Source organism: Aspergillus saccharolyticus (assembly GCF_003184585.1).
Source record: "Aspergillus saccharolyticus JOP 1030-1 unplaced genomic scaffold BP01scaffold_13, whole genome shotgun sequence".
NCBI lineage: Eukaryota > Fungi > Ascomycota > Eurotiomycetes > Eurotiales > Aspergillaceae > Aspergillus > Aspergillus saccharolyticus.
Genome location: NW_020290623.1, coordinates 56,323 through 76,286, shown reverse-complemented (window position 1 = coordinate 76,286; position 19,964 = coordinate 56,323). Strand labels below are relative to the sequence as shown.

The window sequence follows — 19,964 nt, the reverse complement described above, 5'->3', positions numbered from 1 at the left end:
TGCAGCCGACTTTCTAGACATGCGACTGAAAAATCCTAAGCTGCTGCGCGTCGATCTATCGGCAGAAGGTGCGCTTGAGACAGTACTATCGATACTCTTGGCAAGTAGCGCCTCACCGTGGGCATCCTCGTCAATATCCCCCTGCGCGGTGTCACCCCGTTTGGAAAACAGACCGGACCGATCCTTCCACGAACTGAATTTACTCGAGCTCCCTTTACGGGTAATCTTGCGGATGAACGACTCCTTCGAGCTGGCATTGTCCAGCGAACCACCAGACAGCACTCGCTCCAGTGACTCATAAGACTCGCCGGTGAGCGCAGACAGAGGCCGTGAGTCTCGGGAAGCGCGCGACTCCGAGGGAGAACCCTCCTCCATCTGGAAATCGAATGGTGCTTCCAATTCCCTGTCTTTGCCTTTGTCTTTCTCCTTACTCTTGTCCGACTTCTTCCCCGAGAAAATGGCCTTGAACGAAGGGGCCGCAGGATTCAGCTTGGGAGTGACAGGCCGATGCGAAGAAGATGGTCGGGTGCCGATAGGAGCCTGCAATGGACGTCCTTGTCGCTCAAAAGCCGAGTCCTGAAGAAAATCCGGCTCACCGGTCAGACTCAGAGGTAGATGACCCGAGGAGCCGTACTGAATCGATGGGCGTCGGGATTGAACCCTTGACCAGGTTGAAGGAGATGCCCAGTCAAATCCCAAAGGGCTGCGATGGCCGGGCTTCTCGGCCGACGGCCAGCCAAAGTGCCTGTTGTCTGTCGAAGGATGAGGAAGCTGATTGTCAAAAGAGAAGGTCGAAGACGGCCTCGGAGACAAGGATTCTCGCCGGACTTTCCCAAGGATTGTAGCAGGATCGATGGGATCATGTCGGGGACTGAACTGGTTATATCCCGTGCTGAGATCCGCATTCTCGCCCGACTTGAGCAAGCTACTACCACTGCCAAAGCCGAATCTGCTGGGAGAGAAGATGCTAGAGAATGCAGTGCGACGAGAAGGATGGTGATCAGACGAGCTGTCCGTGGTGGCACCGGCTGTGTTGCTTCGAGGGAACAATGACATCGGATTGGCCCAATTGCCTGTATAGCTCAGCCGCCGACGCCTCGCACCGATAGGATCCATCTCATCCACATTACGGGGGAATGACTGACTCTGTCCTGGTTTCAAGCTGCCCAGCAAGGGCGGTTCATCGGCAAGAGTCTTACCGCGAGGACGATGGAAGCCAAAGAGACCAGAAAGTCGCCGCGACGCACTCTTTGGCGCTTCACCAACATCCCCTAAATTCGCAGCTTGAGTGTCGACGTCTATAGGACGCGGCTGACTCTCATGAGGGCTGGCGAAGAGGCTGGCTGGACGACTGTCATTGGGCGAATCGGGCGACGGTGGGCCGTGAGGGAAGTCAAGCTGGGTACCCGGGGGCTCAAGGTTGGGGAACCGAGATCGAATCACGGGACGAGGAAGCTCAGGCGACTCCTCATCTCCCAGAAGATCCGAAGGAAGTAAGGCATCGGCGCGAGGGCTCATTTGAGGGGCACCAAGAGATATCTGATCGGCTGAGTACCCATGCAGGGAGTCGGACTGGTTGGTCACGCTGGGCAAAGACATTCCGTTCGTGATGTTGAAAAAAGCTGAAGCTGGTACAAAAGTAGGCGAGCCGGTGACGGGAGGATTGTAGGCGAGGCTGCTCGGGAATGTTGGCTCCAAAGACGTATAGTTCATGGGCCCCGAGACATTGCTAGTAAGCGAACTGCGATGACGACGTGGACGGATGGTTGCATTACTCGAAAGATCCAAATCCAGAGCTGGAAGCGTGTAGGGTCCCGTACTACCGCCTCGCTGGGTGGTAAGCCATTTCAAACGTTCCTGTGCCTCTTGATACTGTTGCTGCGCCTAAGACCGACGTCAGTATGCGCGGGAGTTTCACAGTGAGCTTGGCAGAACTTACCTGAGCATGAAGGCTGACCAGCGTAGCATAGCGAGCATGGAGATTACTGAGTTTGACATCCCATTGCCGTGCCCGCTCATTGTCAATTCGGTCCAATTCCTTGCCATCCTCGCTATCGGCCTCTTGGTGAGTCTTCCTCTCGTCCTCAAGTTTCTTGACACGCCCGCCCTTATCCTGAATCTCATCATCAATGGTTTTCATCTCCGACTGCTCCTTGCTAATCTTCTCCCGGATCTCATCGGCACGCTGTTTGCCTTCTTCTTCCATTCGAACCTTTTCCTCTCTCGACTCGGCGGCTTCGCGAACCATGTTTTCAACCTGCTCCTGCCACCGAACGATGTCGGCCTTGCGTTTCTTCCGCTCGGACTCTTTCTGCTGCAGAAGCCTTTCACGTTTTGACTTTTCGCTCTGCACGGTACGATTGACACTCTCCAGCCTGTAGACATGTTTCTTCAGATCGCCGCTGGCTTCATCCTTTTCCCTCACTCGCTTCTTCAATTCATCACGCTGTTTCTCTAGTTCTTTCAACAAGGCGATGTGCTCTTCCTCCTCGTCGGCCGTCTGTTTCTCCAGGCTTTCGTTTTCCTGCTGCAGGGATTTCAACCGATCGGCAAGCTGCTCTAGAGTTTCATCATGATCATCGTGGGTGGCACTTTTCTGCAGGTCTTCGGCACTGGAGTGGGCAATGTCGGTTGTGCTGGCCGCAGGGGATGGTTTCCGCCCGGCCGATGAACGTTTCGCTTGCAGTTGTCCTCCGCTATGCTCACGCGCCATGACAGGTGCCGCGGGAGCGGCCAAGCCTGTGGTCGATCGAGGAATCGAGGCCCTGATGGTAGGATTTCCGACCGGCGCATTCTGCTGCGACTGAGACAACGGCAGAGACTTTGTGCGCACATGGATAATTGCGCTCGGTGTCTGGAAATTGGCTGCACTGACTGAGAGGACACAAATATGGTAGATGCTTCCGGGGGCTAGGTTTAGGATCTCGACAGCCGTCTCAGCTCGTTTCGATTCGCCCACTGACGGTTTGTTAGCGCACAGAGAAGTGGGGATCGGTTCAAGAATTATGAGGAAGTACCTTTGACACCATTTAACTGGATGATATGCTTGTGAATCGAGTTGTGAAACTCCGGTTGCTTCCAGGCTATCCGAATCTCCCGGGCGGTGATTTCCTCTAGAGTGACCTCCGGTGGCGGCGGAATGTCGAGCCCCAGCTTTTCCACCAGAACTTCATTGGGCGTCTGACAGACCTGCCATGCACGGTAGAGCAGCCTGTAACATACAGATTAGTCTACCTGTGGTATCAGTTGCTGCCATCTTCTGTAGCACTACTACTCACCAGATCAAAGCCCAGAGAATTGTGACAGCCAGAAACAGAGCCATGACGCCTCGGACCCTGACTCGCGGAAGCACGCTGGGATAGGCGTCGAAGGAGAGATGCAATGGCTCATGCATCCCAGCGTCCACAACCCATGGAGGAGGAGACTGAAAATGAGAGGTGAGCAGCGACCCTCTTGCACGTCGAAGTGCGAATGAGGAGGCTTTTGGTTGGGGGGGGGGGGAAACAAAGGTGAAATCGAGGTCCTGCTAAGCCGGGGGAGGAATTAATCAGAGATTCTTGCGAGGGACAGACAGAGAAGTGCTCCGCGGAGGGCCTGCCGACCCGGTGGGGAAGCAGTAAAGTCACATGGTCACAAACCCGTTTTAAGGCTGCTCGATCCCGCTGAGTCAGCGCGCAGATCCTGAGCGGAAGGTCTAGGCATTAAAAACCAAAACAAGACTAGCGCCCGTTCGAAGCCGAGGTGGATGCACCGAAAGGCTCGAAGCACATGACGGCAACCGGTTCCTGTTGGGTTGGGATGGACGGGTTGACGGTTGGCGGTTGAGCCTCTCCCAGTCTCCCCTCAACATTTCTTCCTCTGCTTCTTCGCTGTTACTTCCATCCTACTTGGCCTCCATTCTTTGCTTCAAGTCTCCCTGGACACACAGGAATCCCTCACTTGGCTCATTCTGTTCAGTCAATTAATTAATTAGACATTCTCCGTGGGTGTGTTGCGAGTGAACCCCCTCATCTCTCGTTAGTTACCATTCACTACTTCACTACGTATTGTCTCCCGCCTCGGGGGCATGTCTATCGGGCATTGTCACATGGGCCGTACGTATGTAGGCGGCATTTCCTGCACCTCCGGCCTCTGACTTCCCCTTCTTTCAAACCCCTCTCTTACTCCCCTTCTGCGTGGTGAGATCTATCGAAAATAGATTCTCTCTTTGCAGTCGCTTTCTCTCGGATACCCTCGACCCTTTTCCCTAGGGAGACCATCCCTGTTGAGTCTGCAGGATGCAGTACGTCCGCAGCATCAGTGGTTCCGTCTCGAAGACTTGGAACTCCATTAACCCAGCCACCCTGAGCGGGGCAATTGATGTCATTGTGATTGAGCAAGAGGATGGTATGTTTGTCATGGATTTGGTGTATCGCATAAATTGCTGATGGCCACTCGCCGCAGGAACCTTGGCTTGTTCACCATTCCATGTCCGTTTCGGCAAGTTCTCTCTTCTCCGCCCGTACGAGAAAAAGGTACAGCTGGCCCGCACCCAGTCCCCCGGCAAGCATAGCTAAGATGTTGCAAGGTGGAATTCTCCGTGAATGGCGTCAAGCAGGACTATGCCATGAAGCTGGGTGAGGGCGGGGAGGCCTTTTTTGTTTTCGAAACGACGGCCGAGATCCCCGCCTCGCTCCAGACGTCACCCTTGGTTTCGCCCACCAGCAGTCCTAAGATGCGCAGCGAAGAGAATCTTTCCTCTTCCTTGTCAGAACCGGAGTACTTAGATCTTGATCGATCTCCGTCGCCAAGTGATAACCAAGCCGATGGGAAGCGATCGGCCGAACTCCCTATATTGTCCCGGGGGATGCGGGCATCCAGCGACCTGGGTATGTTGAGTATGCTTGGTGCTGGATCCGAGGCTCATGATCACATAGGTACTCTCACACCTCTTTCTCGATCACCAGATGAATCGAACATGGGCCGGTCCCGCCACGGCTCTTTCGGCGAGGCGCCTCTCAAGATCGACCGGATTGCCACCGATAGCGTTTTGATGACAAAAAACCGATCCAACAGCATTGGTGTTACGGACCAAACCTACGCAGTGAACGCCGCAGGCGACGAGAATAGTCGGGATGACCGATCCCGCAGCCCTCCGCCATTGTCACCTGAGGAGCTGATGTCTCGAGCGGTGTCGCTATCGAAGAAGTTGTCTGGGTCGAATATCCCCTCTCGCGTGACGGAGACTGGCGACTTGATGCTGGATATGACGGGCTACAAGAGCAGCGAGGAAGATGCTCTGCGGGCGGAGGTCATTGCTCGGAAGATCCTGGCCGAAGAGTTGGAGGGCAACTATGACATTGGGGCTCTTATCGGGGCAGACGAGCACGGCAATCTCTGGATCTATAGCAGCGAAGAGGCCAAAGAGGCGGCTGACCGTCGGGCGACATTTAACGCAATGCGACCCGGTTCGGCTATGAGCGAGAATGCCATCTCTGATCCAGGATACCATAGCGATAGTGATCCATCCATTCACGACAAGACTGTGACAGCCCGCCACTATCGGACTCAATCGGACGTGCAACCTGGCTTCCCCACGCCACCACAGTCACCCACTCAGGATTCTCTTGCGATGGAACCTACGCGCAACTACGCGAAGACATTACGGTTGACCAGCGACCAGCTCAAGGCTCTGAAACTGAAGCCCGGACCCAACAACATGTCGTTTAGCGTCAACCGGGCGACCTGCACGGCAAATATGTATCTGTGGAATGGCAACACGCCAATTGTCATTTCGGACATCGACGGGACTATCACCAAGTGAGTCTACAGCTGGTGGCATTGCTTCTTTTACTGACCGCGATAGGTCTGATGCTTTGGGGCATGTCCTCAACATGATTGGACGAGACTGGACACATGCGGGAGTAGCCAAGCTGTACACAGACATCGTCAACAATGGGTACAATATCATGTACCTCACGAGTCGATCTGTCGGCCAGGCTGATACCACACGAGCGTATTTGTATGGGGTGCGCCAGGACGGGTACCGACTCCCCAAGGGTCCAGTCATCATGAGCCCGGACCGAACCATGGCCGCACTTCGTCGGGAGATCTACCTTCGGAAGCCCGAAGTCTTCAAGATGGCCTGCCTGCGAGACATCTTGAATCTCTTTAACGGCAAAGAAAACCCATTCTACGCTGGGTTTGGCAACCGTCTGACGGACGCGCTCAGTTACCGCTCCGTGAATATCCCGTCTACACGAATCTTCACGATCAACTCCAACACAGAGGTGTCCCTGGACCTTCTCAGTTTGAACAAATACAAGAGCAGCTACGTCTCGATGGGAGAACTGCTCGACCACTTCTTCCCGCCAGTTAGTTTGCTGGTCCAGGCTGGTGGCGAGGAATACACCGATTTCACGTACTGGCGTGAACCCCCTCCCGATCTTGAGGCATTTTCATGTACAGACAGCGAAGCTGAAGACGAGGAGGCAGAAGAGGAGGAAGAAGAGGAAGAGGAAGAGGAAGAGGAAGAGGAGGAGGAAGAGGAGGAGGAAGAGGAAGAAGAAGAAGAGGATGAACTTGAGGAAGACGAGGAGTATGACGGGAAGCTCAGCGACGAAGATGGCAGCGAGGCTCTGGAGGAAGAGATCGACGAAGAGGAGGACCTGGGTGCCAGTTATATCTCGCAAGATTCCGTGGACGGGTCTGAATTGGCAGATGAGCAGAATGTTCTGCCTGAGGACGAGGTAGAGACTGTGGATGTCACTCAGCGGTCACCCCGGGGGTCACCGTCTCGTTGAGTTGCCATCTTGTTGACACGGCGGGCAATGATTAGCGTGCCGTACGCTTGATACCCCGGGAGATTGTCGCCGATGCTCATGGGTGGCGTAGATAGAGCTTGCATGGGTCGTTTATAGAACATTGAGGCGTTGAGGACGCATAGCAATCGTGATGTTTAATACACTGATGTTAATATGAGAGACTGCTTTAAGTAGTACTGTATTGTAGTTGAGTCTACGGAGTACTACTACAAGTTGTAGGTAGTGAGTGACAAGCGGATGCCGGACCGGGACTAGCGCTGCGGGAAGAATCCCGCCCAAGTCAGTTCCAGATTCAATCTGGATCATTACTTCTTCACATCTCGATTCATCCGACCCAACCTTCCTCAGTACCCACTCTCACCTCCTAGTGGGCTATTGCAATCGCAACTGCAATTGCGATTAAATCACTGCTCACGTCGCAATCATCTCGATTTCCCGACATCGAACCGCAAGGGGCGGGCGGTAGACCCATCCCGCAGGCTCCTACTTTCCGTGCCGTGCCCAGCACTCTCCTTCCACACAGCACCCATCCACATCGTCCCCGCGTCTTTCCCAACAAGTTGTGTCTTCCAGCATTCATCATGGCCTCACCAACACATCCCTCCAACACTGGACCTACATCATCCGCAAACCACCCCATTACACCCCCAGCCGACCACCAATCCCAGCCCGCCGCGCCGCCGCCGCCCACCTCCAACATGAACCCCACGACGACAACGACGACGACGACGAACAACACCACAACCACCAACCCTACCTCCTCTGCCTCCACGACCACCGCCGCTAACAACCCCAACACCACCGGCCCCTCGCACCCCAACCAACCAACACAGATTCCCTCCACCTCACTCAAAGACACGGGCAAATCGCGCCGACCGCGCGACGTGCGCCTCATCCACATGCTCCTCGCCAGCCTGGGCGTGACCGCCTACCAGGAGCGGGTACCCTTGCAGCTCCTCGACTTCGCGTACCGGTATACGTCGAGCGTGCTGCAGGACGCGGTGCACCTGGCGACGGAAGGGTACGCGGGCGCGACGACGGACGGCGGGGCGGCGGCGCGCGGCCCGCCAGAGGTCAATAGCGTGAGTCTGCCGGCACTGCGGCTGAGTATCGCTTCCCGGCTGCACTACCAGTTCCAGTCCGGGTTGCCCAAGGAGTTTTTGATGGATGTGGCGGCGGAGCGCAACCGCGTGGCGCTGCCGGGCGCCAGCCGCGGATTCGATCAGCAGGGGAATTCCAAGGTCGTGGCGGGGAGTCAGGGGAGTGTGCTCATGGGCGGGCTGCGGTTGCCGCCGGAGAGGTTCTGTTTGACGGGGAATGGGTGGAATTTGAAGGAGGAGTGGGAGAGTGAGGGGGAGGAGGAGGAGGCGGAGGAGGAGGTGGAGGTGGATCCGTCTGCGACGCTGGAGCTGGGGATGGATGGGGCGGCGGAGGGGAGGAGGGAGAATGGGGTTGTCGGGGTGAAGAAGGAGGAGGATGAGGAGGAGGAGGAAGATGAGGATGGGAAAATGGAGGATGTGTTTGGAGAGGATACGGCGATGGGGGAGGGGGATGACGATGGGGATAAGGATATGACGGATGTTTAGCTGGTGACTTTGAATGGCTGGTCTTTGGCTGTAGCTATGGTGTTTTGGCGCATGCCGGGCATGTTGTTCTAATTCTTGATCTGGTTCATGAGTAAGGAGGAGATTTTCTGCTTCTATTGATGGATTCCATCCACATTTTAAATCATCATCATCATCATCCTCTGCTTCCTTCTACTCTACTATACATGGGGGTACACATCTATGCAAGCCCCAGTCACTGCATACAACCCCAAAACAAAACCAAAAAAAAAGTGAAACCAAGAATTAGAGAGAAATAAAAACGCCCATATCTCCTACAAAAACATAGCAGCAACACAAACCATGACGCCGAGGAAGCCAACAACATCCACCACCCCCAACTAACGACCAGCCTGCTGCCTCTTCCGCTCCTCATCCTCCCGCATCATCTGAATCACCTTCGCGCGTCGCTCCTCCACCGCATCCAGCTTGGCCTGCTCCGCGCGCCGCCGCTCCTCATGCGTCGCGAACCACTCCTCCCGCGCCCGGTCCTCTTCCTCGGGCTTCGCGTGCGCCACCATGCAGCTATTCATCGCGAGCCGCTGGTCCCGACAGACCCAGGTGGCTGTTACGGTGCGGTTGACGGCGCATTCGGCGAAAGCTGTTTTGGATTGCTGTTAGTAAGGTGACTGGGGAGTGTATTGAGCTGTGGTCCTCTCGATCAGGCATTGGCTCAGATTGACACATGTAGGCTCTCAGGACTCATGAATATGCTCCACCGGAGGGCCGTAACATTGTTTCATGCCAGGGAGGGGAGCAAAATTCCCCATTGAAAGCACACAGGGCACAAGGACCAGTCACGGCACAGGAATCAAACGTGCTGGCTTCTGGGACAGACACAAACAGGAACAGAATAGGCACGGGCTCACCCTTAATCTCAGCAGCGCAGTGGCCTCGTACGCGCTTGTAGTATATTTGCTTGACTTCGGCTTCTTGAGAGGCGGAGAGGGGGAGGGGGTTGCGGAGGTTGTATTTGGGGTTTGTGCGGGGAGGGGGGGTGTCTGTCATGTTGGCGGTTGCTTTTGGGATTTCGGAGGGTAGGACAGCTTGCAGCTTGCAGCTTGAGAACGGCGGGTGAAGGAATCGTATGGGTGTTGGAGAGGTTGGAGGTTATGCGTTACAGCAGTGCGGTGCGGTGCGGTGCGGTGCGGTAAAGAGGTGGTGGGTTGGTGGTCTGTCGAGTGTTCGTTCGTTGTTAGGGAACTGTACAGGACACCGTATGTCTGGTGGTGGTAGTAGTCAATTGACCAATTCCAAAACCCAACAACAAAGACAAAGAAGCTAGCCCTTCCTTCTTCATCAAACAACCAATCTGTTCAGTAAATCCACGAGAACACACCGCAGCTTCGAGCTCAGCTTCAGCTTTCGTTGGATGCGCGGACAAAGTGAAAACCGGGTGGACTGATCCCGATCGGGTTTAGTTCGGTCGGTCTCCGTCTGGCCCGCCGCCGAACTTTTTTTGATACTCCATTGCTATTGCTATTGCTATTGCTGCATCTACCTCTGCTGCTGCCACCTACACTGACTGTGTATATCAGCACATATTTCTCATCAACTTGCTCACTACTACCTCCTCGATCTCGGGCCCTCGAAGTACTTCTTGATCAGAGTCCCACTCAACGCGGCCAGCCGGTTGTTCACCGAGAATGTCCTCCACAATGCGCAACGCCGTCCAACGGCGCAACCACAAAGAACGAGGCCAACTTCAAGGCCGTGAGAAATGGGGTATTCTGGAAAAGCACAAGGTATGCCTGTCTGCCCCTTTCCCTTGGGTTACAATCCTCCTAAACAAGAACCAACCCATCGCCCTCTCAACGCAACCCATTTCCCCCAAACCATCCTAATAAATCCACTAACAAAACACCAGGACTACTCCCTCCGCGCCAAAGACTACAACGCCAAAAAGGCCAAACTCAAGCGTCTCCAAGAGAAAGTCCGCGACGCCAACCCAGATGAATTCCACTTCGGGATGATGTCCAGCAAGCAGGGGAAGCACAGCACGACCAATCGGGCCTCGGCCGCGGGGCTGAGCCACGACGCGATCAAGCTGCTCAAGACGCAGGATGCCGGGTACCTGCGGGTGCAGGGGGAGAAGATCCGACGGCAGTTGGAGCGGCTGGAGGAGGAGGGGCGGGTGCAGGAGGGGATCAAGGTTGCTCTTGGCGAGGGGGATAACAGTACCAAGCAAAAGAAGGAAGGGGGTGGTGGGGATGACGATATGGATTTTGATTTTGATTTTGGGTCTGAGGAGGAGGATGATGATGAAGCCGCAAAGCCGAGGAAGGTTGTTTTTGCAGAGGATCGCGAGGAGCAGAAGGATTTGAAACGCGAGAAATTGATGCAGATGGAGAAAGAGTCGGAGAGCGAAGAGGAGGAGGAGGATGAGGATGACTCGTTCGGGCAGCGGAAGAAGCAGACGCAAAGAAAATCGCGGAAGCAGATCGAGGCCGAGCGCCAGGCTCTCGTCGAGGCCAGGCGCGCCCGCAAGATCCGGAAGCGCGCGGTCGAGGCCAGGGAGAACAAAGTCAAGGCCCTCCAGAAGCAGTACAAGGAAATCACCGCCGCCGCTCGCGAGCTGGACTGGCAGCGCGGCCGCATGGACAACGTCGTCGGCGGCACGAATAAGAACGGCGTCAAGTGGAAGATCCGCGAGCGCAAGCGCTGATCATCATCTGCTGTTGGTTCCATCGCTGCTCCATGACTGATGATTTTACATCGCTTGCTTGCTCTGCATGGGTTGGGTCCTACAAAAGTTGCCCGTATTTTTTTTGTTCGCTTTTCCAGTGGTTTGGGGTTATAGATCGCCAGGCGTCCGAGATACCAATGTTCTTCATCTTGTACATTTCATCAGAGAAAATCATACTTTTCTGATTGGCTATGCTTGCATTACAACACGCGTCAAATCGTAAATCAGCCGCTAAGAAGGAAATCACGGCTGATAATCTACTGCTGCACTACTACTGCTGTTGCTGCTTCTTCATGTGCGCCACGCGGATACTTACAGCCCGCTTGTGCGCGTCCAGACCCTCAACTGCAGCCAGCTGCTCCACCGTGCGAGACAGCCCCAGCAAGCCCTCGGCGGTCAGGTTGGAGCTGGTGATGTGCTTGAGGAAGGATCCCAAGTTCACTCCCGAGTACTGCTTGGCATACCCATAGGTAGCTGTGAACATTAGCCATTGCTCTGGGGTAAAAAAAAGAGAGAAAGAACTTACGCAGAGAGTGGTTCGTGCCGGCAGAGTAGTCGCCAACACTCTCGGGAGTCCACTGTCCGACAAAGACACTGCCGGCATTCTTGACACTGGCCACAGCAGCCTCAGCGTTCTGAATCTGCAGGATCAAATGCTCCGGGGCATATTCGTTGCTCAGAGCCATAGCCTCGGCGAGGTCGCGCACGACGAAAGTGACCGAGTGGGCCAAAGAACCCTTCACGATATCCACGCGGGGCAAAGCCTTGGCCTGAATGTCAACCTCCTTCTCAATAGCCTGGAGCTGCTCCTCATTGAGGTCGATGGCAATCAGGATGACCTGGGAGTCCACGCCATGCTCGGCCTGGCTGAGAAGGTCAGAGGCCACAAAAGCCGGGTTGGCGTCCTTGTCCGCAATCACCAACACCTCACTAGGGCCGGCCGGCATGTCAATGCTGACACCGGCGGAGGTGTCGTTGGAGACCAACATCTTGGCCGCGGTGACGAACTGGTTACCAGGACCCAGAATCTTGTCGACCTTGCTGACGCTCTCCGTACCGTACGCCATGGCCGCAACCGCCTGGGCACCACCAGCCAGCACAATACTCTCAGCGCCCACCTTGTGCGCGACATAGACAATCTCCGGGGAGATGCTACCGTCCGCACGAGGAGGCGACGCGAGGACAATCTTCTCACAGCCGGCCACCATGGCAGGAACTCCCAACATCATGGCCGTGGACGGCAGAACGGCAGTGCCACCAGGAATGTAGAGACCCACGCGCTCAATAGGACGCGAGAAACGAGAGCACACAACACCCGGCATGGTCTCAACCTTGAGACCCTCGGGGCTGCCCTTCTGAGCACTGTGGAACTTCTGGATGTTGGCAATGCTGATGTCAAGGGCCTCCTGGGTCTCCGGGGACAGCTTCATCAATTCAGGTGCGAAGGGGGCACGGAGAACCGGCGAGGTCAGAGAAGTCGCCTTTTCAAACTTGTGGGTGTATTTGAGCACGCCGGCATCACCGTTCTCGCGAACATCCTTGATGATAGGGCGGACGAGAGCGACAATTGCATCGTTGGACTTCTGAGAGGGACGCTTGAGATACTCCTTGACCACGTCAACCGGGGTAGAAGCGGTGACCACGCGAGTCATCTGGAGAGACTCGTCCTTCTGGGGTGCCGGCTCGGGAGCAGCTGGCTTCGACTCAGGGGTGGCGGCCGTCAAGCCAGCCTTCTCCGCCCAAGGGCCCTTGGCATCACCCTTTCTGCGCTTGACCTTCAAGCTCTTCAGGTCCAGGTTCCGTTCCACGTCCTCGAGACTGACATCAGCAGCGACACAGCGGGTCAGAGCAAAGTAGAGCAAATCGGCAGCCTCGAAGGCAATCTCCTCCTTGGTGTTGGCACGGCACAGCTCATCTGCCTCCTCCATGATCTTTGCTTGAGTGAGCTTGGGCTCGTTGAACAGACGAGCGGTGTAGGATCCGGCGGGGGCATCGGCCTTGCGGGCTTGCAGCGTCTTCTGCAGACGGGCAAGTCCGTTGTAAGGTCCGAAACAGCTGGGGGCTCCAAGGTGACAGAAACCTTTCTGGGGTCAGGTAGGAACAATGAATGTAATCGGTGTGAACTCACCTCTACCAATCTGGTTGACAACAAAGACCAAGCAGTCGCTGTCGCAATCGAAACCGATGCGGATCAGTTCTTGCACATCTCCGCTGGATTGACCCTTGTACCACAAGCCCCGCTTGCGGCTCTGGTAGACGCCGGTACCGGTGCGAAGGGCCTCCGCAATGCTCTCGCTGCTACTCCAAACCAGCCCCAAGCAGATTCCTCTTTCATCGGTGACGCTAGTGGCATAAAGACCGTTGCTCTGGTCGGTCACGGCGCGAGCGGCGACCAATGAGGCGGCGACGATCTTGCCGTTGGGTTGTTGGTGGTCAAAAGTCAAAGCGTCGGCCGGAACGACGCCAACGCCTCCTTGTCCAATGGTGTCTTTCAGATCGTCCTCGGTGACAGCACCGGAGTATGTGCGATAAAGGTTCTGGGCCTCAAGGTTCATGTTCAGCTGCTCGGCCAGGGTCTTGATGGCGGCGGCATCGGTCGAAAGACCGGCCTCTTGGCGTTCGGCGGACTCGCCCACCCACGACTTGAAGGCATTGATTTGGCTCTCGGAGGCAATGGCAACGATGCGAGACGAGGGGACGGCCTGCTCTTCCGACAGGGCGGTCAATTGGTTCAGAGTGACAAAGATCTTGGCGGCACCGGCATTGAGGATATCGACCAGGTCCCCGGAGGAGGCAATGGCGGTAGCATCGACATAGACATCAAGGAGACGGAAGTTGCGCTTGAGGAAGTCCTCTGCCTGAGCAAGACTGGAGACCTTGATGAGAACGCGGCCGAAGTAGGCGATCTGCTTGAGCGACAAGCCGCCGGCGGAGGGGGCGGCGGGGTCGTAGGAGACGAGGAGGGGAGTTGACATGGTGGCTGGATTTAGTTAATGTTATGAGGAGAAGAGCAATTCCCCAAGAGCGGGAGGGGGAGGGGGAAGATTATAAAGGAAGATTGATGAGGAGAGTGTTTGGTGAAGAGTGAAAGAAAGAGAGAAGAACCAGGAGAGCGAGTATGAATCATAGTCCGGCCGATTCACTCGTTCCTATCGGTTCCGCCTGCAATTTTCTCGCTGCCCCGCAATCGGAGCCACTGACCGCCTGCGGAATTGGGCCAGACCGGGGAGACATCGATGATTGGCTGTGGCGGTCTGTGGGTCAGGAACTGCTTCTGCTTACGTCAGAGATGCAATCATTCCAACTGATTGTCCTACAGTACTTGGAGAACATGAGGCCTCTGTCTTCTCTTTTCCAACCAATTCTCAGCCTAATTGCAAACGCTGAAACACCTGCTTGCAAGTAGGAGTCCGAATTCTTGTGCCTGGGCTGCGGTGGACTGGACCAAGCACTGCAAACTCTTGACTACTTACCCAGGTACGGAGTATTCGGAGAGACATTCTGGCTTAGGATAGGCTGATCGGTAAATAGCCAGTCAGCCCAGGGTCTTTACTGTCCTCTAGTCTAGGACTCCTGCAGATCATTACCACACATTGTCTCCAATGAGGGGAAATGCGATCATCTGCTTCTCTCCGCATCATCTGCTCGATCACCACAATCTGACTGACCTGTCCCAGTGATGTCTCCCAGAAGACCCTCAAATCGAGACCATCAGGTCCGATTCGACCTCCGACTCGTCACACCCTGAGGCGTCTGGTCTGGTGCCTGACTCTGGGATGAACAAGAAAATCGGCAGGGACTCATCCGGTTCAAACCGGAATCCACCCTTGCAGCTCAATGCATAGCATGGAGGCGGAGGCCCCTGCGGTCACCAATCGCGCTCCCCAGATCGGCGAGGAATGGACCACTTGCTGGCCATGATGTACCTTTCGCTCCTTATGCATGCCTCCTGCTCCTTCAGGGCCAGCTTCCTTCTTTCTTAAACTCCTACATTATTCCTCACCCCCTATCGCCTCTTCTCCCCCTCCATTTCGTCCTCGACAACTAGCACTGAACTACAGGATTTAGTGCGTGCGATCGTTATTTATACCGGTTGTCCCTCCCTCCGCCTGTACATTCCAGGCTGTCGCTCTTTGGGTATTACTCTGCTATTAAGTGCAGTGTCCCATTCGTTGTCTATTATTTTCTGTGTTGCCCTCGTGTCACTCTCTCACCGGGGCCATGCATTTCTCCTCACTTTCTTTGTCACTGACGGCGTTGGCCCTCGCCAGCTCTGGGGCGGCCTTCCCTCAAGCCCGATTTGTCCAGCCTGTTCTGCGCACCGAAAGCGACACCCAATCGCGCGCCGATGCTGTCAAAGAGGCTTTCTCTCACGCTTGGGATGGCTACTACCAATATGCCTTCCCGCACGATGAGCTGCACCCGATTTCCAATGGCTATGGTGATTCGCGCAATGGGTGGGGAGCGTCCGCTGTGGATGCTCTGTCTACCGCAGTGATCATGCGCAATGCGACCATTGTGGACCAAATCCTCGATCATGTGGCGAAAATCGACTATTCGAACACGAGCAGCACGGTCAGTCTGTTCGAGACCACCATCCGTTATCTAGGCGGCATGTTGTCCGGCTATGACCTGTTGAAGGGGCCTGCCGCCGATCTGGTGCGCGATTCGTCCAAGGTCGACACGTTGCTCACCCAGTCCAAGGCGCTGGGTGACGTTCTCAAGTTTGCCTTTGACACCCCGTCGGGCGTTCCGTACAACAACATCAACATCACTTCTAAAGGGAACGACGGAGCGACCACAAATGGTCTTGCAGTGACTGGCACGCTCGTGCTAGAATGGACTCGGCTGTCCGACTTGATTGGAGATTCTACCTACGCGGACCTCAGTCAAAAGGCCGAGTCTTACCTGCTCGACCCGCAGCCCAAATCGAGCGAGCCGTTCCCCGGGTTGGTCGGGAGCAACATCAACATCGCAACGGGCGAATTTGCCGACGGAGCCGTGAGCTGGAACGGCGGGGATGATTCGTACTACGAGTATCTGATCAAAATGTACGTGTATGACCCGAACCGGTTTCAGACCTACAAAGACCGGTGGGTGGCGGCGGCCGAGTCGACCATGCAGCACCTGGCGTCGCACCCGTCGACTCGCCCGGACCTGACCTTCCTGGCCTCGTACAACAATGGCAAGTTGGGGTTGAGCTCGCAGCATCTGACTTGCTTCGATGGGGGGAGCTTCCTACTCGGCGGCACTGTGCTGGACCGCTCCGACTTTATCGACTTTGGGTTGGAGCTGGTCAACGGCTGCCACGACACGTACAATTCGACCCTAACGGGCATCGGGCCGGAAGCGTTTAGCTGGGATCCGAATTCTGTTCCTGCCAGCCAACAGTCTTTGTTTGAGAGTGCTGGCTTCTATATTACCAGTGGCGCGTATATCCTCCGACCGGAAGTGATTGAGAGTTTCTACTACGCATGGCGCGTGACCGGTCAAGAGACAGTAAGCCGAGGATTAGACCGATTGAGGATCATGCTGACCGACGCTAGTATCGTGAGTGGATCTGGAGTGCCTTCCAGTCGATCAACAAGTACTGCCGTACGGACTCGGGATTCGCCGGGTTGACGAATGTCAACGCTGCCAACGGCGGGAACCGCTACGACAACCAGGAGAGTTTCATGTTCGCGGAGGTGTTGAAGTACTCGTACCTGACGTTTGCGCCGGAGGAAGCGTGGCAGGTGCAGAAGGGGGGTGGTAACGAGTTTGTGCTGAACACTGAGGCTCACCCGGTGCGGGTGAACCGGACGTAGGTCGGATCTTCTGTGTAGACGAGAGAGATAGAATAGACACGGAAGTCATGTACATACGTACATATTATTGAATGCATTGTTCAGTTGATATCATATGGGTGGGTGGAGGGGAGAGGCTGGCTGGGGCTCAGGAGGAGTCCCGAGTCCTTTTGAGAATCTGCTCACCATCAACTGGTATTCTTTGTGATGGCTGGAATGGGGCAACAATCCATCACCGACTGACAATAAAGACAACAAAAGACAATAAACTCGCCCCACTGACGGAGCCCCACGCCCCCACACCTCGCGTTGATTTGCGCACATTTGAGCATCTTGACAGTAGTGAAGTATGTAGACAGTTGAGTGAGTGGGTATGCTAGTAGTTAGTCACCGAGTGTCTCGTAGATGTATCTACCTTGGTAGCTACCGGTAGTGAGTAGCACCTTGGGGACTACCCTGAGTTATAGTAGTAGTATCTACTAGTACGTATAGTACTCATAAATCTTGCCTCCCCTCATGAATACACCATTCGGTTCAATTCTCCTTGAATTCCCTCCTACCAGTTAACCTCAACCACACTCATCTCTCCCCCTTCCCCTTCAAAGAGTAAGAACTACATACAGTACACAGGAAGTAAAAATGTGCGGCCCCTCCCGTCCTAGTACTGGCAACCTCATCGCCATCATCTTCCCTTCTTCTTCCACCTCCTCCTCATATTCCCTCACCTTCAGCCACGACACAGACCTCCCGCACGGTCCCACGAAAGCGACCTTTCGCATCTCCGATCCGAAAGTACGAGAGGTGTTTCAGACGGCACGGGCGGTGGATTTAAGGATTGAGTGAGCTGCCCCTTTCCCGTCTTGTCTTTTGTTTTAGTTATGCAAGTTGCAACTTAGAAGGGCTGGTGTTGGTGCTGGACTTGCTTGCTTGCGTTTGTTGCTTTTTGTCGTCGTTGAGAGTATGGCTTGCGGACAAGTTAAGTTGGCATTGAGTTGAGCGGGTTTTCCCTCTACACTCAATGTTGATGATGCTGATGCTGATCTGTTCTGTGAATGATAGGAAATACGGGGATTTGACTGCTCCTGCTCCAGCTACGGCACCGTTGCATTGGTTCCGAGTTGGGATGGGTGGGGGCAAGCAGGACCAGCCGGAGGTGATTGAGGTGATGCTGCCGGAACGGTTGGAGCTCGGGGTCTCCGGGACGGGGATTGTAGGGCGCGAGGTGAGGGTTTCGGTGGATGGGGTGGATGAGAAGGTGGCGATGGGAAGGGGGGTGGTTGGATTTGATTAACCTGTGGATCAAAAATTGGAGTTATGGAGTTGAGGGATGGGGTTTCTAGTAATTTGATGATGATAGAGAAGGTCTCGATTTGCTCGATTTGCCAAAATGGGAAGAAGGCTGGAGTCAAGTACAAAGTCCACCCATCACAGCTTCAACACTGCACCGCCATCGTTCACCCCCCCCTTCGTGAACCGCTCCTCCGCCTCCACCCAGTTGATCACCTTCCAAATCCCCTCCACATACCCCGCCTTGTTGTTCAGATACTACCCAGGCCGAATCAGCACCGCAACATACTTTGTAAAGAAGAAGAAAAAGAAGAAGAAGGAGGAGGAGGAGGAGGAGGAGGAGGAGGAGAAGAAGAAGGAGGAGGAGGAGAACAACAACATACCTGCAAATAATAAGCATGCTCCCACATATCCACTCCAAACACCACCGTCTTCCCAGAGCCCACCGGCTCCTGATCCTTCGTACTCACAATCTCCAACGGCTGCGGGCCATCGCCCCCCGCACACACCAACCACCCCCATCCACTCCCCTGCAGCCCCAGCAACACCTGCCCGAACGCCGCCACAAACGCCTCCACCGACCCCCACTGCGTCTCAATGACGCGCTTCAGGGCCGGCGCGGAGCGGGCCATGTCCGTGGCCGCGGAGCCATACGGGGCCAGGTTGCGCCAGAACAGCGAGTGGTTGATGTGGCCGCCGGCGTTGAAGGCGAGTTTCGCCTGCAGGCTCAGCAACGTGGGGATGTCGTGGGCGGCGAGCGCGGTGGCTTGGGCGGTGAGGGCGGCGTTGAGGTTGGTGATGTAGGTTTGGTGGTGTTTTTGGTGGTGGAGGCGCATAATCTCGGAGGAGACGATGGGTTCGAGGGCCTTTTTTTCTTTGCATTAGATTATAGATAAACGTAGGGGAGGGCAGAGGGCAGGGGGCTGGGGAACTGACATCGTAGGCGTAGGGGAGAGAGGGGAGGGTGTATTGGGGGGAGGACATTTTGTCGGGCTTGGGATGGTATAGATTGTAAGTGTGAGGACGAGTGATGATTCTTTTGGGTAGAATGAAGGGGATCAAAGGAAGGAGAAGTGGGAGAGAGGGAGGAAAAGAGAAAGAAGCGGGGGAAGATGGACGATGAAGACAGGATGATCTCCAAGGTCCTCTCCCCTCTTCCTCTCAACGCTGCCATCACATTCTGCTGATCGATGCGCCCATTTGAGCAGATTCTCGCTGGTCTGGTTTGTCAGTCTGACTGCCTGAGTAAACTATCGGCTCCACAGACATCATGACTAGTCTCTTGCATGGAACGAATACGCTCTGTTAGCAAGCTATCAGTTGACAGACTGTCGAGAGCATCTTCCAGAGTAGGATTTTGGGGATATTCACCTCTCATGCTTCCAGTATGGCGGGGGCTTCTGACCTGGGGGGTTTAGCTTCTCCAGAAGACCTTAGCAACATCATCGCCTTCCAAAGGTTGCTTGTCTATTGAAAATATGACTGAGAGGATCGGGATCGCCATGTGAGCCAGCCCATTCACTCTCGTAGAGAGATCTGGGAGATTTCTCCTGGCAAAAGCTCAAGGCAAGGATCTAGTTGAGCCACTGCCCACAGAATCACAGCTCCTAGGAACCTCTACTCAACAGAAACTGCCTCGAGTGTCGTGCAACGAGATGCTAACAACCGTCTGGAAGCGTCAGTAGCATTGAATACTGGCACAATGGGCTCCATGAGCGCAAGACAAAGATGCGGGAATGCCAGAATGCCACGCTAGACCTTCTTTCTGCTCGCATATCAGCCCAGGACTGTATTTGCC

The 19,964-nt window shown here is 55.1% G+C and overlaps 9 protein-coding genes across 9 annotated transcripts; 6 read left to right on the top strand and 3 right to left on the bottom strand.

The window, feature by feature from the left end:
• Window positions 1-1,829: 1,829 nt before the first annotated feature.
• Window positions 1,830-2,448, top strand: BP01DRAFT_35782 (uncharacterized protein). Its single transcript, XM_025575285.1, has one exon. It carries the CDS (start codon window positions 1,946-1,948, stop codon window positions 2,336-2,338), a length of 393 nt encoding a protein of 130 aa, XP_025431635.1. The 5' UTR covers window positions 1,830-1,945; the 3' UTR covers window positions 2,339-2,448.
• Window positions 2,449-3,857: 1,409 nt separating this feature from the next.
• Window positions 3,858-6,942, top strand: BP01DRAFT_356272 (putative lipin Smp2). The gene is made up of 5 exons (XM_025574903.1): window positions 3,858-4,386; window positions 4,444-4,514; window positions 4,568-4,868; window positions 4,917-5,799; window positions 5,846-6,942. The coding sequence occupies exons 1-5, from the start codon at window positions 4,278-4,280 to the stop codon at window positions 6,780-6,782; spliced, it is 2,301 nt and encodes a 766-aa protein (XP_025431634.1). The 5' UTR covers window positions 3,858-4,277; the 3' UTR covers window positions 6,783-6,942.
• Window positions 6,943-7,122: 180 nt separating this feature from the next.
• Window positions 7,123-8,707, top strand: BP01DRAFT_398117 (putative transcription initiation factor TFIID, 31kD subunit). The gene is made up of 2 exons (XM_025578533.1): window positions 7,123-8,182; window positions 8,237-8,707. The coding sequence occupies exons 1-2, from the start codon at window positions 7,385-7,387 to the stop codon at window positions 8,387-8,389; spliced, it is 951 nt and encodes a 316-aa protein (XP_025431633.1). The 5' UTR covers window positions 7,123-7,384; the 3' UTR covers window positions 8,390-8,707.
• On the bottom strand, window positions 8,514-9,742 carry BP01DRAFT_356271 (uncharacterized protein). Its single transcript, XM_025574902.1, has 2 exons — window positions 9,277-9,742; window positions 8,514-9,008 (listed from the first exon to the last, which is right to left on the bottom strand). Exons 1-2 carry the CDS (start codon window positions 9,413-9,415, stop codon window positions 8,749-8,751), a joined length of 399 nt encoding a protein of 132 aa, XP_025431632.1. The 5' UTR covers window positions 9,416-9,742; the 3' UTR covers window positions 8,514-8,748.
• Window positions 9,743-9,898: 156 nt separating this feature from the next.
• Window positions 9,899-11,270, top strand: BP01DRAFT_339532 (rRNA-processing protein UTP11). Its single transcript, XM_025573371.1, has 2 exons — window positions 9,899-10,152; window positions 10,275-11,270. Exons 1-2 carry the CDS (start codon window positions 10,054-10,056, stop codon window positions 11,070-11,072), a joined length of 897 nt encoding a protein of 298 aa, XP_025431631.1. The 5' UTR covers window positions 9,899-10,053; the 3' UTR covers window positions 11,073-11,270.
• BP01DRAFT_318106 (histidine biosynthesis protein HIS4) lies at window positions 11,261-14,221 on the bottom strand. The gene is made up of 3 exons (XM_025572626.1): window positions 13,222-14,221; window positions 11,620-13,173; window positions 11,261-11,567 (listed from the first exon to the last, which is right to left on the bottom strand). Exons 1-3 carry the CDS (start codon window positions 14,066-14,068, stop codon window positions 11,365-11,367), a joined length of 2,604 nt encoding a protein of 867 aa, XP_025431630.1. The 5' UTR covers window positions 14,069-14,221; the 3' UTR covers window positions 11,261-11,364.
• An 803-nt stretch (window positions 14,222-15,024) lies between these two features.
• On the top strand, window positions 15,025-16,945 carry BP01DRAFT_35688 (glycoside hydrolase family 47 protein). The gene is made up of 2 exons (XM_025575060.1): window positions 15,025-16,592; window positions 16,640-16,945. Exons 1-2 carry the CDS (start codon window positions 15,315-15,317, stop codon window positions 16,898-16,900), a joined length of 1,539 nt encoding a protein of 512 aa, XP_025431629.1. The 5' UTR covers window positions 15,025-15,314; the 3' UTR covers window positions 16,901-16,945.
• Window positions 16,946-17,432: 487 nt separating this feature from the next.
• BP01DRAFT_391421 (uncharacterized protein) lies at window positions 17,433-18,170 on the top strand (the record flags this gene model as incomplete). The annotated part of the gene is made up of 2 exons (XM_025578081.1): window positions 17,433-17,718; window positions 17,939-18,170. Exons 1-2 carry the CDS (start codon window positions 17,519-17,521, stop codon window positions 18,168-18,170), a joined length of 432 nt encoding a protein of 143 aa, XP_025431628.1. The 5' UTR covers window positions 17,433-17,518.
• Window positions 18,171-18,304: 134 nt separating this feature from the next.
• BP01DRAFT_339522 (superoxide dismutase) lies at window positions 18,305-19,240 on the bottom strand (the record flags this gene model as incomplete). The annotated part of the gene is made up of 3 exons (XM_025573370.1): window positions 19,103-19,240; window positions 18,550-19,032; window positions 18,305-18,424 (listed from the first exon to the last, which is right to left on the bottom strand). The coding sequence occupies exons 1-3, from the start codon at window positions 19,148-19,150 to the stop codon at window positions 18,305-18,307; spliced, it is 651 nt and encodes a 216-aa protein (XP_025431627.1). The 5' UTR covers window positions 19,151-19,240.
• Window positions 19,241-19,964: the final 724 nt, after the last annotated feature.

Coding starts and splice junctions, on each gene's coding strand:
- BP01DRAFT_318106 (XM_025572626.1), bottom strand. CDS start 14,068: ATGTCAACTCCCCTCCTCGTCTCCTACGACCCCGCCGCCCCCTCCGCC. Junction 13,174..13,221: donor TGTCAACCAGATTGGTAGAG/GTGAGTTCACAC, acceptor GACCCCAGAAAG/GTTTCTGTCACCTTGGAGCC. Junction 11,568..11,619: donor CGGCACGAACCACTCTCTGC/GTAAGTTCTTTC, acceptor TAATGTTCACAG/CTACCTATGGGTATGCCAAG.
- BP01DRAFT_339532 (XM_025573371.1), top strand. CDS start 10,054: ATGTCCTCCACAATGCGCAACGCCGTCCAACGGCGCAACCACAAAGAA. Junction 10,153..10,274: donor GTATTCTGGAAAAGCACAAG/GTATGCCTGTCT, acceptor ACAAAACACCAG/GACTACTCCCTCCGCGCCAA.
- BP01DRAFT_398117 (XM_025578533.1), top strand. CDS start 7,385: ATGGCCTCACCAACACATCCCTCCAACACTGGACCTACATCATCCGCA. Junction 8,183..8,236: donor AGGAGGAGGCGGAGGAGGAG/GTGGAGGTGGAT, acceptor GGGGCGGCGGAG/GGGAGGAGGGAGAATGGGGT.
- BP01DRAFT_356271 (XM_025574902.1), bottom strand. CDS start 9,415: ATGACAGACACCCCCCCTCCCCGCACAAACCCCAAATACAACCTCCGC. Junction 9,009..9,276: donor CTGCGCTGCTGAGATTAAGG/GTGAGCCCGTGC, acceptor AATCCAAAACAG/CTTTCGCCGAATGCGCCGTC.
- BP01DRAFT_35688 (XM_025575060.1), top strand. CDS start 15,315: ATGCATTTCTCCTCACTTTCTTTGTCACTGACGGCGTTGGCCCTCGCC. Junction 16,593..16,639: donor GCGTGACCGGTCAAGAGACA/GTAAGCCGAGGA, acceptor GACCGACGCTAG/TATCGTGAGTGGATCTGGAG.
- BP01DRAFT_356272 (XM_025574903.1), top strand. CDS start 4,278: ATGCAGTACGTCCGCAGCATCAGTGGTTCCGTCTCGAAGACTTGGAAC. Junction 4,387..4,443: donor TGTGATTGAGCAAGAGGATG/GTATGTTTGTCA, acceptor CACTCGCCGCAG/GAACCTTGGCTTGTTCACCA. Junction 4,869..4,916: donor GCGGGCATCCAGCGACCTGG/GTATGTTGAGTA, acceptor ATGATCACATAG/GTACTCTCACACCTCTTTCT.
- BP01DRAFT_35782 (XM_025575285.1), top strand. CDS start 1,946: ATGAAGGCTGACCAGCGTAGCATAGCGAGCATGGAGATTACTGAGTTT.